This window comes from Otolemur garnettii, unplaced genomic scaffold (assembly GCF_000181295.1).
Source record: "Otolemur garnettii isolate 467f Iridium unplaced genomic scaffold, OtoGar3 scaffold00161, whole genome shotgun sequence".
Taxonomy (NCBI): Eukaryota; Metazoa; Chordata; class Mammalia; order Primates; family Galagidae; genus Otolemur; species Otolemur garnettii.
Genome location: NW_003852556.1, coordinates 991,391 through 1,002,494, shown reverse-complemented (window position 1 = coordinate 1,002,494; position 11,104 = coordinate 991,391). Strand labels below are relative to the sequence as shown.

Genomic DNA, 11,104 nt, shown 5'->3' with positions numbered 1-11,104 from the left:
CCCCTCCACCTGAGATGCATAGGTAAGCACCGCCCCTCCACCTGAGATGCATAGGTAAGCACCGCCCCTCCACCTGGTGCATGGGCAGCAGCCGCTGCTGCAGTGACCCAGGTACTATCCAAGCGTGTAGGTGGCACATGTAGGACACCCCCATGACCCAGTCATCACACCAGAGGACACTCACAACCATGTCGTCACCTATCCTTATTCTGCTTCCCAATTGCAGGGATCATTGGGAAGGAGGGCCGGCAGGCTGCCCGGAATAGTGACTATGCAATACCCAAGTTTAAGCATTTGAAGAAGATGCTTCTTGTTCACGGGCATTTCTACTACATCAGGATATCCGAGCTGGTGCAGTACTTCTTTTACAAGGTAGGACGGCCCTGCCTCCCACCATTCCATGATGCCATAGTCAGAGCTGAAGGGGTCAGTCTGGTTACAGTGGACCCCTCGTCACCTTAGCCAGGATCAGCGAGGCCTAAAAATACTAAGCAGAAAATTCCAGAAGTAAACAATATATATGTTTTAAATTGTGCTCTACGCTGAGTAGCATGATGAAATCTCAGGTCGTCTCTCTCCATCCCGCAGGATGTGACTCCCTCCTCTGCCCCCCTCCCTACTTTCTGCGCTCCCCACCTGTGAGCCGTGTGGGGGCCGTCTCAGTGAGGAAGGCAGCAGATCACAGGAAGAAGGGGGAGAATGTTGTGAGAGATTGAGAGAGAAACCACCTTCACATAACTCTGTACTTTGTTACAGTGGTTCCATTTTACGTCACTATTCTCTGTGCATAATTTATAAATTAAATTTTGTCCTAAGTAAGTGGGCACAGGAAAGGCAGAGTACTTGGGGCGTGGTACCATGAGCAGTGTCGGGCACCCACAGGGGTCCTGCAACATGAGCTAGGGATGCTAGGGCGTGAGAAGAAAGCCCAATACTTCCACAGACTGTAGTGTGGAACCAACTAGAACCTCTCAGTTGTAAGATTATCTGAGGCAGGGACATTAATTTACAATTCCTTTGAATAATCCTGTATTTATCCTGAGGCTTACCTCTTCCGTGTGTATTCTGATGCCTGCCTTCCCTCCTGGCTCCTCTCTCAGCTAACAGGCTCCCCTTTATGCTGTCCATCCTCAGAGTGCCAGGCTCAGTTGCTTCCCCGTGGTAGTTGCCACTGAAGTCAGAGAGGAGCACCCCAAGCCCATGCTTCCCGCAGAGAGCAGGCGTGCAGAGTAAGCAGCTCCCCGCAGTGCCTTGGACTAACGGCCTGGCTTCTCTTTCAGAACGTCTGCTTTGTTCTGCCGCAGTTCTTATTCCAGTTCTTCTGCGGGTTCTCACAGCAGGTCAGTCCCAGTGCCTCACACCAGAAGCTGTCTGAGCTGTGTCCCTGCCTGGATGGGGGCCATTCTGGGCAGAGGGGGCTTGAAGGACATATAGTGAGGCCTCCACAGGTGGGGAGGTGTCCCCTTAGGTGAGGTAGAGTGCCAAGCGTGGTGCAGGCTCCGTGTTCTCTGGTGTGATGTGTGTCTGAGATGCCCACCAGGGAACCATGTGGCCAAGACCTGCCTTGGCCCAGGCCCAGGCAGGGCTGTGCTGAGCTTTCTAACCCTAACTGCAAGGACTGGCCTAAACCAGGGGTCCTCAGTGCCTCTGGGTCATCCTGGTATCAGTGTGTACAGAGGCATGTGGCCACCTCTTGTCACTGGAAGTGCCCAGGGCAAGAATAATCAAAGCTCAAAGGACTGATTTTAATCGTAGTTTCCTAGTTTCCAGTATGAAGCTTTGAAAGTCATCCTGGTGCTCCTGTATCTGGAAAGATGGCTCCTCCTGCATGGTAGATGTGTTCTGTGCATGTTCGTGGGTCTTCCCACATTGCAATCAAATTGTCAAAAAGTTTGTAAGAATGCAGTGAGGTGTTGTTTTCCTCTTTCTCCAGACTTTGTACGACACTGCATATCTGACGCTGTACAACATCAGCTTCACGTCCCTGCCGATCCTCCTGTACAGTCTGATGGAGCAGCACGTCAGCATGGACGCGCTCAGGAGGGACCCCGCCCTGTACAGGTGGGTGACAGGCAGCAAGTGTGTGGAGGCTCTGGGGAGTGGGGGGCACCCTGTACAGGTGGGTGACAGGCAGCGAGTGTGTGGAGGCTCTGGGGAGTGGGGGGCGCCCTGTACAGGTGGGTGACAGGCAGTGAGTGTGTGGTGGCTCGGGGGTTGGGGGGGGCGCCCTGTACAGGTGGGTGATGGGCAGCATCTGCGTGGAGCTCTGGGGGGTGGAGGGCGCCCTGTACAGGTGGGTGATGGGCAGCATCTGCATGGAGCTCTGGGAGGCCCTCCCTGTATAGGTGGGTGACGGGCAGCGTCTGTGTGGGGGCTCCTGGGGGCTGCCCTGTACAGGTGGGTGACAGGCAGTGAGTGTGTGGCGGCTTGGGGGTCAGGGGGGCGCCCTGTACAGGTGGGTGATGGGCAGCATCTGCGTGGAGCTCTGGGGGTGGGGGGGCGCCCTGTACAGGTGGGTGATGGTGCCTTGCTCCAGAGCTCAGGCAGCACCAAGGTCCCTCCACAAATGCCTGACGGACGTCACTTAGAAGTCGGGAGCATCTGGTGTCAGCTAATACCCCTGCTTCTTTAAGAGGCTCTTAACACAGGAAGAGATGTAATTAAAGGGCACTTCATGGGACGACGGTTTCGTTGCATTAGAAAGGGACATCTGAGGTCAGGTCATACTTCACTGTTCTTGTGACAGCTGTGCAGGGACTCAGTGAGTTTACAGGTAAATCGTCCTTTAAAACCAAGCATGTTCTATTAAGTGAGGAAAAGAAAGTCTGCAGTGCAACTTCAGAGGGCTCTTCTGGGCAGTTTGTTTTAATCACCAGGAAAAGATGTTTCTCTGCTGTTTCACAGCTGCCACCAGGATCTCTGGCAGATTCGTTGTGCTACTGTTTTTCCTCTTGTCTTTCTAATTAAATTTCTACTTGTCAGATAATTTTAGATCCACATATAGTTGTAAGAAGTGATACAGGCTGGGTGTGGTGGCTCAAGCTCATAATCCCAGCACGCTGGGAGGCTGAGGTGGGTGATCCTTTGAGCTCAAGAGTCGGAGACCAACCTAAGAAAGAGTGAAAACCTGTCTCTTCCAAAAATAGAAAAACTAGCCAGGCATCGTGGCAGGCGCCTGTAGTCCCAGGTACTTAGGAGGCTGAGGCAAGAGGATTGCTTGATTGCAGGAGTTGGAGGTTGCTGTGAGTTGTGTCCCCATGGCACTCTACCCGGGGTGACAGAGTGAGACTCAGTTTCCAAAAAAGAAAGAAAGAATAATACAGAGGGACCCTGTGCGTCATTACTGGTTCAGCGTCCTCCAGTTAGGAACTATCGTTTAGTGTCACATTCAGATCACTCAGCATGTGCACACTGGTGCATCTGTGCTTGTGTTGGGCTCTGGGTGCATTTGTATGTGTGCTGTCATGGACATGTACACATATGTGCTTGACTGTGCCCTCGTTGTGTGCTTGTGGGGGTGTGTGCTCATGTATGTGCATCAGTGCTTGCGTGCTCACTTGCACATGCGCTTGTGTGCATATTTATGTATGTGACATGTGCGGGCATGTGCTCATTGAATTGATATGTGTGCTTTGCATATGCTCGTGTGTGTCCTTGTGCTTGTATGTTTGTGCTCATGTGCACGCTCAAGTCCATGTGCATACATGTGCTCTTATGCATCTGTGCGTGTACATGTCTGCTTACGTGTCTGTGCTCACGTGCATGTCTGTGTTCACGCATCTGTACTCACATGCGTCTGTGCTCATGATTCTGAGCTCACGTGTCCGTGTTCACACGCCTGTGCTCACGCGTCTGTGCTCACATGTCTGGGCTCATGCGTTTGTGCTCACATGCATGTCTGTGCTGTGTCTGTGTTCACGTGTGTGTTCACGTGCATGTCTGTGCTCATGTGTCTGTGTTCACACATCTGTGCTCACGTGCATGTCTGTGATGCTTTTGTTCCGCGCAGTCTCCTCACACGTGTGGTTCCTGACTCCACCGCCACAGTCATGGGCTGCTCACTGCCCATCAGGACATGAGGCCCCCGTGTGGGATCTTGATGTCTGGGAGCCCAGACAGACACTGTGGGTGGTGAAGGCCAACAGCACAGAGCGGGCTTCCAAGTTGTTGTGTGTGTGGGTGGGCTGGAGTGGATCTGCGGAGGCAGGTGAGCATGCACTGCAGACTCTCTGTTACTCGACTAGCAGGCATGAGACACTACACTGCGCATTATGGGTAGACTTGATCTTCAGTCCGTGAGGTGTGTGCACTGTGCTGTGTGCTCACTACGTTCAGAGGCTCAAGTGTGTCTGTGTCTCGGCCTGTAGTGACATTGTGGTTAAGAACAAGAGAGGAAGTAGTCCCTAAACCTCAGCTGAGGACATGTGCAGCAAGATGCCCTGTTGGAAGAGCCCTTTGCGCTGGCTGCTGGGCACAGGTGTGGCTTTGTGGGACACACAGTTTGCACATGGAGACTCAGATGGAGGGGCGGCCGTGCATTGGGTGAGGCCATCTGCTCATGTCACCAAAACTCAGATCCCTGTCTTCCTCATACAGAGACATCGCCAAGAATGCACTGCTCCGCTGGCGAGCATTCATCTACTGGACCTTCTTGGGAGTGTTTGATGCTCTGGTATTCTTCTTTGGTGCTTATTTCATGTTTGAAAATACGACAGTGACCAACAACGGACAGGTCAGTACTGGACTCAATTTTGCTGACTTAGCTACTCGGGAATTAGCCCTCAAACCCTTGTCACTGTGCAGGGATGAAGCTCAGCGCAGCCATGGTGGCTCCCGTGGGTTAGATGGATTCGTCTCTATCTGTCCAGTTGCTTTGGGTACAGTGTGGCAAGGTCCTGTCGGTAGACGCCACATCTGCGGAACCTCGTTTGGAGACACCCTTCCCAGGGTCTTAGGCTTGTCTCTGTGACTTACAGTCCACCCTGAGCTAATCACGGAGAGGTTCAGTTGTGTCACTCAGACGTTGCTTCTGTAACGTGGGAATTAATTTCATATGTAACGCATTTTAGTGTTTTTCCCCAAGTACCGTACTTAAGTATCTCCTCTGCAATGAATAGATTTCTAGTTTTATTCTAACAGTCATTCGGCTGTCTGGTTGTTTGCATAATTCCTGGGGGTTTGTTTTATTTGTATCTTGCTTTTTTCTTTTTGCCACTTGCTTCCCTCCCACTCTCAGATAATGACTGCCAACACGCACATGGTAAGACCACCCCGGCTTTGTCCTTTCTCTGTGTTTTTGGAGTGCATTACAAATGAAATATTTCTCGAAAATATTTTCGAATGTGACGACTTCTGTGTGCTTTGTGGTAGAAATGCCGCTAGCTGCCACGCCTCTCTCACCTTAGAGCCACAGCTTTGTCAGAGGTGTGCCCTTTCCGTCCCTGCAGTGGTGTCTCTTCTGTGGGTTTGTGTGTCAGGCTGGGCTGCCAGGTGAGTCAGGGATGTTTTCTGAACTGAGCTTCCCTCGACTTCAAGTAAAAGGCAGCGTAACACAGGTACGTGGCTTTGGCCCCGGCACACATGTGCTCCCTGGGAGCCACGAGCCACAGTGTGGAAGGCGGAACAGTCCCACCCTCCTTAAATGTGCAGACTTTGAGTGCTGCACAGCTGACTGCCCTGCTCAAGCCAGGGTGATTCACAGAGATTTGTTCTCATTTTCTATTTAACCCAAACACCTCTCTTTTCCTCTCGTTTATCCCCCAGACTGTTGGATTGAACCTAAGTCTCGCTACGTGTCCCGTGCAATGTTTACTCATTTATTGTTTATTTCTGTTTTCTCCTTACTGAAAGGTGCTGTCTTCTGTCATAACTTAAATCAGTTTTCACTAAATTAGCCTTGATAATTTATTAAAATCTTATTTTACTATTCTAAAATTTGTATATTTTTCTAGTACCTATTCTTTGTCTTAGTTTATTTTAATTGACTAATTCCCCAGTGCCTCCAGGACATAGATATAGTTAAACAGAGCCATATTTCAGTCCTCACATATTTTTTGTAAGATCACGTAGGGTCAGGCTCTACATAAGTGTCCTGCGTGTGTCTTAAGAAGAACAAAGACGCTGTGTTCTGAGAAGTGGGGTCCCAGGGCCCTACAGCCTGCCGTGCCACAGTGAGCGCCCTTGTCTGGCAGAGACTTCATCCTGCCCCACCGTCAGGCTTTCTGCTGGACGTTAACACCACATGAAGGTTGGGGAAACTGAAGTTCAGACAGATAAGTGACTGGTACAAGGTCAGGGGATGAACTCACACCCTGGGGGGGTTATTTAGGTTGTCTTGGGCTTCGCAGGTGTCGGTCTTAGAGTGAGAGTGAAAGGGACTTCCCACGGAGACCAAGGAGGCCGATTTCAAGAGAGGACACAGGTGGCCCCATTCTAGAGAGTGTGCTGGGCCATATGGCTCCTCAAGGCCTTCCCACAGGAGCCTCCTCAGCATCACCCTCCTCGGGGGTCCCTGAAACCCCAGCATGCAGTTGGCCCTCTGGTGCATCAACTCCATGTCCCCTTCCCAAGACTGAGGGTTCTTACCAGCTCCTGTTTCCTAGGCTGGGGACCTCCCTCTCCCTATCTGTCCCCAACTATCTTACACTAAGCCCCGGGTGATACACGTCTGTGGCACTCAGTCCCCACCCAGCTCACATCCCTGTTGTCAGCCACAAGTGGACAGAACTTGTCAGGGTCTGACTTGGCAGCAGGGAGAGAGGCCAAGGGGAAATGTCCTGACCAGCACCACCCAAGCCAGGGAGCCCCAGAGCCCAGCAGCCCTTAACCCAGAACTGGGGCCAGGCGGGCCTGACACTGTAGCCACACAGCCATATGTAGCCCTTGGCAGGCAGGAGCCAGTTACCGTGAAGCCTGGGTACCTAACTGCACAGTTGAGGGGATAGATGTGCTCCAAGTCACCAGGGCGCCAAACAAGATTACACCGGAGACTTGGCACTGTATTCCAGGACGAGTCACAGTGTAGCCCCCGGTCACAGTGACAATCCACTCATGCCCTGTCATGTGTGAAACAGAAATTCAGAGGGCAGGTGATGGGGTGACTGAGGTTCCCACAAGGCCAAGGGGCAGCAGGTTCCCACTGTGCCTCAGTGGCTCCCCTTACTGATTTTTCAGCTTCTTTCTGTGGAGGCTAAGCTCACACCGCCCAGCAAAACTGCTCCTGGGCAGGCTGCGCAGTGTGCAGTGGCACCTGCTCTCTCCCACATCACACCCTTCACAGCCAGAGTGCTGCTGACCCAGGCTGGGTCCGGACGCCCTCCTCTGGGCACTGTCAGTACCCAAGGACCCCTTTTTTTGGGATCTAAATTCTAAAAGAACTTTGTGATTGTGTGAACTCCTGAAGGAATAAAAGAATTGTAGACAGCTTTTTTAAAAGAAAAATTCACTTATGGAGCATTTTCTCTGTAGACATAATGAGCCAGAATTATTTCTCATTTTGATGTCACAGATGATGGTCCCAAGACACAGCTATTTTGTTACCGATAAACGTCAGGGTATTCCTAGCTGTGCTCTGGAAAGCCTGGGATGCACTTCTGGAGAAGTCAGGACACAGCAGGAGAGCCGTGCCTAGACTGTGGGGGCAGGCAGACTGACAGGTAGCCTACAGGAAGGGAACATAGCAGGGGCCGGGACCATGACCTTGAGAAAACTCTCATTGTGTTTGTCTGGGGTATTTTTAGACGTAAAGAATGGCCTGGGTTTGGAGGCTTTTTTGAGTAGGACACTTCCTATAAGGATAGTCATTCTCAGTATGGGGGATTTAACTCACATGCAAGGGAGGGTATGTGTGACCCAAGGACAGCTCTGCTGAGACACTAGGACAGGAACAAGGCCAGTAGATCAGTCACACTCTCAGCTGAGATGTGGCATCATGTCAGCCTGAGTCCTAAGGGAATCAGAAGCAGGAGGCTATACTGTGGTGGGCCTGATGTCACTTAGGAAACAGTTGTCTCTCCCAACCCCCTTCAAGAAAGGGGCAGGTGCCCTGGGGCTCAGCCCACCTCCCCAGAGCTGACAGGAATCATGGCCAGAGGGCACAGAGCCAAATTGACTGTTGGCCCTTAGGCTGGGGGATCCCGCCCCAAATAGATTAAGATTTTAAGACAACTTTACAGAGTCACAGGGTGACTATCCCCAGTGGGTGGCCTTGAGGATAGAGAGATGCAGGAGGACAAGTCCGGCTTTCCCAAGGATCCTGACCCGTGTCCCTGATTCTGGGTCTGAAATGGCTGGGCCCTGTTATTATCTCCCTGTGAGCACAGAAGCCATGGCCCAGCTGTTCTATCAGGAGGCAGCCTGCTAACTGTAGGTGGCCGTGACCCCCGTCCAGGGCACTAGGGCAGGAGGGAGACCTGGAAGCCATTCAAGTGGCCAGAGCTGCCCCGGCTTGGGTGTCCACGAGAGGCACATTTCTGGTTTTGCAACCTCAGTGCCCACAATTTGCTGTTACCTATTTTAGAGTTGTGGTGGGATGGCCAAGGAGGGGCCTGGGGGAGAAAGTGGAAAGCCAGGTTGGGCCCAGGTGCCTGTCGGGGTGCACAACCACCCAGGCCTGCTGTGGTTCTCCCTTTGATAACAAGTCAGCTTCCAATTAGACCAAGCAGCCACATGCTCCCAGCACCTTCCATCCAAATGTCCCAGCAGGCTGCTGCCCCACCTCAGCAGGTCTTAGAGTTACAAAACATTCCTGCCCCCAAAGCTCAGCACCGCAAAAGGCGCCCATCTCGGAGAGTGTGTGTCGAGGTTTCCCTCCCTCTGCTCTTGGATGTTTGGGGCCGGGTGGTTCTTTCATAGGCTGCTGTCCTGTTCATCCAGCAGCCCAGCCTCCCCACAGGCTCTGACAGTGGAGATGTCCCCAGCCATGACCAGGTGTCTCTTGGGGCAGAGTGGCCCTGGTTGAGAAGTGTACCTGAGTGTACACTTCTGAGTGTACCCACCTGAGTGGCTGTTTCTGAGCCAAAAGAGGGGTCTGGCTCCAATGGCAACAAGGAACTGGAGAGTGAAGTGAGGGACGCTGGCAGGCCTGGGTCTGTGTCCATGGTGGGTGTCCTGGCTCTCTCTCCCACTACCTGCCCTTGTACCTTCACCTGGGCCAAATGCTAGCGATAAAGAAAAGCCATTTGTGTTCTAGCTTTTTGGTTCTTGGTAAACTAAAACTTAATTTTACTTTAAAGAAATACAGGGAATGTTCTTTGAGGGGCACAGTTCAGGTAGATCCATACCTAGTGTGAAATCTCCAGGAAAACAGTCCCAGCAGAGTGAAATCCCAGTTGCCTGGTTTCCTCCGAGAGGAGCAGCTCTGAAGGTGCAGGTCCTTCACTTTGCTTCTGTCTCTGTGGTTGAGAAACATATTATTTCCCCGGGTTTGACTGGCCAGGTGGGAGCACAGGGTCCTGCTGGCTCTCCTTGGCCGTGGCCACAAGCAGGACAACCTCTGTCCTGTCTGTCTCCTCGTCTCCTTCCCCAGATGTCCAGAGGAAAGTCCCATCCCTGTGTTTGAGTCATTTTCTTGCAGTTTTTTAGCAGCCGTTCTCTTCAGCAGTAGGCAGGAGTGTGAGTCAAGTGGAAAGGAAATTGCCACAGACTTTCCTGGTTTATGCCGAGACCTGCAGGTGGCAGGGTTGATGCCTCTTCTGCATAAAACCTGAGCAGAGTCTGCACCTGCGTATGGAGAGATCAGCTGTGGGTGTTTTTCTTGCTCTCGTTTGCTGTGATTGAACAGGGAGGAGTGGAAAGCTCAGAGCAGGTGGACTGTGGCCCACCGGCGAGGCGCAGACTGCAATGGGCAGTGCTGCGGGCCTTGCTGTGTCCAGGTGTCCCCACCAGCTCCTTTTACTTCAAGGAAGAAGGTGCAGTGCAGAGTATTTGGGGTATGAGGTGTCGGTGTGCAAGAGCAACGACGTGTATTTTCTGAAACATGTCGTGACTGTGCAGGAGGGAAACTGTGAGATAACGAGATTATTTGGACGGTTTTTCCTAAACAGATATTTGGAAATTGGACCTTCGGGATGCTGGTGTTCACAGCGATGGTATTTACAGTCACCCTAAAGGTAATGACATCACCCTACGTGTGGGTCCCGCCCTGCTGATCCTTTGAGTTACAAATTCCCCCCTCCCGGAGGCTGGAGGCCTCCCCTTCCCCTAAACTACCTCAGCTGTCCACTGCCCTCAGGGTCACTGCCAGCTGTTTAAACTTGGTCTGCTCACTTGCTCTGTTGGAGTGCGCAACAGGGATCCCATCTGAATACAAACTTGCAGAATCACACAAAAGGTGGCTTTATGAGAGAGTTCGAGTCAGAATTCTCTTAAATGGCATTAGTCCTGCCCCTGGTATAGTCAAAGTGCATTTAAGTTGAAACAAATGAATGTCTTTTGGAAGGTTTAGCTCTTTAAAGTCAAGTGAGGGACTATCTGGAACATTCTTATGGAAGTCTGCAGACCTGTAGGACCCCTCTGGGCAGGGCTACGGGCTAGTGCCTCAGTGTGCAGCCCGTCTGGGGTCACGCCTCCACCCTGCCTCCCCAGGGTCCGGGGTCTCCCGGACAACGTCACTAGTGGGCCACCACGTCCTAGTGCTCTTTCCCTGGTAGCAGGGTGAGGCTCTGCTTTCTTTTCCCAAAGAACGTCAACGTGGGCTGTGTTCACACTGCAGCTTGTTCTGTGCTGGCTCTGCCCTTCCCTGCCCCGGGCACAATGATGGCCTGCAGTGACACCACTGACCGTCTTGCTCTCTTCCAGCTGGCACTGGACACACATTACTGGACCTGGATCAACCACTTTGTCATCTGGGGCTCACTGCTCTTCTACGTCGTCTTTTCCCTCCTCTGGGGAGGGATTATCTGGTATGAATTCACGCAACGTGACGTGATTGTCTGTGCCTGCAGGGGTTCGAGGCACCTGTCCCTCACAGCCTTGGTGGCTGTGTGGGGTTGTCCCCTGGGTGCCAGGTATCACACCTGTTCCTGGGGTGCAGGGGAGGCCAGGCACAAGGCCGCCCCTGTGACCAGCACACTGGGATGGTGGGAGACATGCCCAGTGGTACTAC

The 11,104-nt window shown here is 52.3% G+C and overlaps 1 protein-coding gene across 3 annotated transcripts in view; it reads left to right on the top strand.

Annotated features, from left to right (window-relative positions):
* ATP11A (ATPase phospholipid transporting 11A) overlaps positions 1-11,104 on the top strand; it is a 127,279-nt gene that overhangs the window by 108,097 nt on the left and 8,078 nt on the right. For all 3 annotated transcript variants that reach the window (XM_023519181.1, XM_023519182.1, XM_012811508.2), the window contains exons 22-27: positions 227-372; positions 1,281-1,340; positions 1,934-2,061; positions 4,597-4,732; positions 10,044-10,109; positions 10,798-10,901. In XM_023519181.1, the coding sequence (XP_023374949.1) occupies positions 227-372; positions 1,281-1,340; positions 1,934-2,061; positions 4,597-4,732; positions 10,044-10,109; positions 10,798-10,901 (640 nt within the window). The remainder of the gene's footprint in view (positions 1-226; positions 373-1,280; positions 1,341-1,933; positions 2,062-4,596; positions 4,733-10,043; positions 10,110-10,797; positions 10,902-11,104) is intronic.